Source organism: Ochotona princeps, chromosome 14 (genome assembly GCF_030435755.1).
Source record: "Ochotona princeps isolate mOchPri1 chromosome 14, mOchPri1.hap1, whole genome shotgun sequence".
Classification (NCBI taxonomy): domain Eukaryota; kingdom Metazoa; phylum Chordata; class Mammalia; order Lagomorpha; family Ochotonidae; genus Ochotona; species Ochotona princeps.
The window spans coordinates 60,400,460-60,403,799 of record NC_080845.1 but is presented as its reverse complement, the minus strand read 5'-3'; the positions used below and the strand labels follow the sequence as shown (position 1 = coordinate 60,403,799).

At 61.6% G+C, this 3,340-nt stretch overlaps 1 protein-coding gene across 1 annotated transcript; it reads left to right on the top strand.

Annotated features, from left to right (window-relative positions):
* Positions 1-566: 566 nt before the first annotated feature.
* GADD45G (growth arrest and DNA damage inducible gamma) lies at positions 567-2,198 on the top strand. Its single transcript, XM_004581137.2, has 4 exons — positions 567-726; positions 1,050-1,151; positions 1,248-1,461; positions 1,583-2,198. The coding sequence occupies exons 1-4, from the start codon at positions 674-676 to the stop codon at positions 1,691-1,693; spliced, it is 480 nt and encodes a 159-aa protein (XP_004581194.1). The 5' UTR covers positions 567-673; the 3' UTR covers positions 1,694-2,198.
* The last annotated feature ends 1,142 nt before the right edge of the window (positions 2,199-3,340 follow it).

Below are 3,340 nucleotides of genomic sequence, written 5' to 3'. Positions count from 1 at the left end.
CCTGGAGTATGCTCGGCAGGAGTCACCCACTCGCTCCGGGCCGCAGCGTCCGCCGCAGGGACCGTGCCTTTTGCAAAAGAAAAGTACAAACTGGCGCTGCGTGTTTTTTATTGTCATTTCCGGCTTCAATGCAATAATCTCATAAACTTCCAAATGAAAGAAAAGGGGAGGAAAAAATAGGCTTTGCAATGAAAATACACGCAAAGACGATCCTTTCTAAAAAGGTGCATTTCATCCATTGTGGCAACGTAGTAGCATTAGCAAACTAGGCTTTGGATCTTTCTTTTTTTTTAACTTTTTACCATTTAAGGACTCGGGGGGCGGGAGGGAGAAGGCGAGACGAAATCTGCAGGCTCCAGTCTGCCTGGTAACACTCCGACAAAAGCGGCAGATTTCAGGCATTTCTCATCCCCCGCACCCCTCCCCACGTGGCCTTCTGGCACGAGCCGCCGGCCCGCGGCTCGTTTGCATCAGAAAGCGGGCGCCGGCCAATGGGCGCGCAGCCCTGCGCCAGCTGGCCGCGCCGCGCTCTCCGCCCTATAAAGGGCCGCGCCGCCCCGGCTCGGCGCAGTCGGTGCTGGTGCGCGCCAGGCGGTTGGTGGGGTGTGCTGGCGTCTCCGCGCTTTGCGCTTGTCGCTTGTGGATAACTCGCTGCTCTCCGGCTGCACACAGCATGACTCTGGAAGAAGTCCGTGGCCAGGACGCCGTTCCGGAAAGCACAGCCAGGTAGGTCTCGCGGAGAACGTGGCTGGCTCGGCAGGGTTGGGAGCCAGCCGGGTAGTGGTCGGTGCCGGCGGGTCGCAGACGCGGCGGGTGCAGGCTCCTTCGCCGGTGGCGAAGCGCCGGGGATGTATAGGCTTCCCGAGGAAGCTTAGGGGGTGTGCAAGAAGTTTGCCGGAGCAGGGGGCCGGGGTGTGAGCGCCAAGTACAGGCTGCGGAGCCTGGTGGAGGAGGGTGCACAGCCGAGACCGGGGAGGCATGGGGTACGGGCGCCAGGCTGCGGCGCCACCGCCGGCTGGCCCACAATCACGGCGCTGGCTCGTCCGCAGGATGCAGGGCGCCGGGAAAGCGTTGCACGAGTTGCTGCTGTCGGCGCAGCGCCAGGGCTGTCTCACCGCCGGCGTCTACGAGTCCGCCAAAGTCCTGAACGTGTGAGTATAGGCGCGGTCCGGGCGGGGGCAGCCGGCGGCGGCGGGGAGACCGCAGCTCGCCAGGGCCTGACCTCGGGAACCCCTCCTCTTGTGCAGGGACCCCGACAATGTGACTTTCTGCGTGTTGGCGGCTGACGAGGAGGACGAAGGCGACATCGCTCTGCAGATCCATTTTACGCTGATCCAGGCGTTCTGCTGCGAGAATGACATAGACATCGTGCGCGTGGGCGACGTGCAGCGGCTGGCGGCCATCGTGGGCGCGGGCGAGGAGGCTGGCGCGCCGGGCGATCTGCACTGCATCCTCATTTCGGTGAGTGTCGCTCGCCTCTCTTGCCCCCACAACCCCCGCGCCGGCGATCGCCCCGCACGCGCGTCCTACCCCCGGCTGTCAAACAGGCTGACCCTCCTACGTTCTCCTTCCTCCGTCGCAGAACCCCAATGAGGACGCGTGGAAGGACCCTGCCTTGGAGAAACTCAGTTTGTTTTGCGAGGAGAGCCGCAGCGTCAACGACTGGGTGCCCAGCATCACCCTTCCCGAGTGACAGCCCGGCGGGGACTTTGGTGTGAACGACGTGGTGACGCCCCGGGGCGCCTAGCGCGCGCCTGGCTCTGGAAAGGGGCCCTAGAGGGAGCCCGAGCGCGCGGCGTGGAGGCTGGCAGGCGGGGCGCCTGATGGGCGCGGAGGCGCGGCACCCCACGAGGGGCCCGGCGGCGGCGGCGGCGGCAGGGGCAGGCTGGCTCAAGCAGAGGACGCTGCGAGTGTCTGGAGCGTCTGGAGCGGCTGCTCGCCCAGGAAGGCCGAGGCGGGGACGTTGGCCGCAGGGCCGGGGGAAGGACAGACTGGCCCAGCCGGCGTGACTCAGCAGGAGGCGGGCAGGGGCGAGACGGCCTGGACTTGGTTCAGCTGCAGAAAGCCTGCGGGATTTGCGGACTGCGCTGCCTTCTCCCAAGCGGATCGGGCAAATGTTCCCGTCTTCCGAAGGATGCTGCCGTGGCAGCTTTTTGAGTCTTACAATAAACTCCTTGAAATAAACTTCATGTTCTTTACTAAGGGTGGGGATCCTTGCCCGCGGGGAGGTGGCGAGCTGGGACTCCTTGGAACTGAAGGCACCTGTTCCCTTCTTCCTGTCCGGCAAGAATTACAGGCTCCTGGCACTGATAGTTGGGGGCGGGGTGTGCAGGCAGAACCTGAGCTGGGCTCCTGTTTCCTTTAAGGAAAATTCTAAAGTATTGACAGGGGTTTGCTTAAAGTGAGACTTCCCTGCGCAGCTGCTAAAGGCTTGCAATCCAATCTGATAACGGGGACCTCTGTCTCCCTCCCCGCCCCATCCCCCTGCGGCCCCTCCCACCCCAGACAGCTGCTTATCTGAGCAGCTTGCAGAAGGCGCGCAGCCCCCTTGCTGTGCAATGGGCATGGCCGGCTGCAGCCTTGCCCTTTGTGGTCCCTGAGCCCCGTGGCAGGCAGGATCTTGCTCTGCTGTGACACAGAGCAGTGTTACAAAGGTATCACGTTGATGACTGCTTCAGTGTGAGTCATCCCTCTCTCCTGGCTGGGGTGGAACTTCCAAGATCCTAACAGAAATCGGAAGGCAGCTTGTACGTAGATAGGCATGAGCAACTCCGAGCCGCATCTGGTCTCTGCCACAGCTGCTATTTGCGATGTTCTCAGCCCACATCAGCCTGGGGAGGAGTGTTGATGGAGTGAGGCAAGTGGAAGTGGAGTGGGGGAGGGGAGTTCAAGTTTGGGAAGCCAGCTAGCTACAGAGGAACACGTCATGAGTGAATGGATCTGTTTGCATTACAGCGATGTATCTTGATTTCACTCCCCATGCCTGACATTTCTGCTTTGGGCAGGAGACTGGCACGTGGGGAGTGCGTGCTGTGAGCCGGGTTGCCAGGCAGCCAGGCAGCCCTGCTCTGGAGTCTTGCAGCAGAGGAGGGGCCTCCCAGGCTGAGTTATCAGCAGTCCTTGAGGTGGCTGATCCACCTTGTCCAGGGCCCTGCTGTTCAAATTCTCTCCAAACGGCAGCCACAGCCAGCGGAAGCATTGGCAAGACAACACTGGGAGAGCTTAATTTTCCTGTAACGACAACATCCTGTTTCCCATTTAGCTGCTCTTAAAAACATTTACCCCCTTGATGAGACGGAAGCCCGCTGGAAATCGCTCAGCTGTGTTTGTGCCCTAGTCG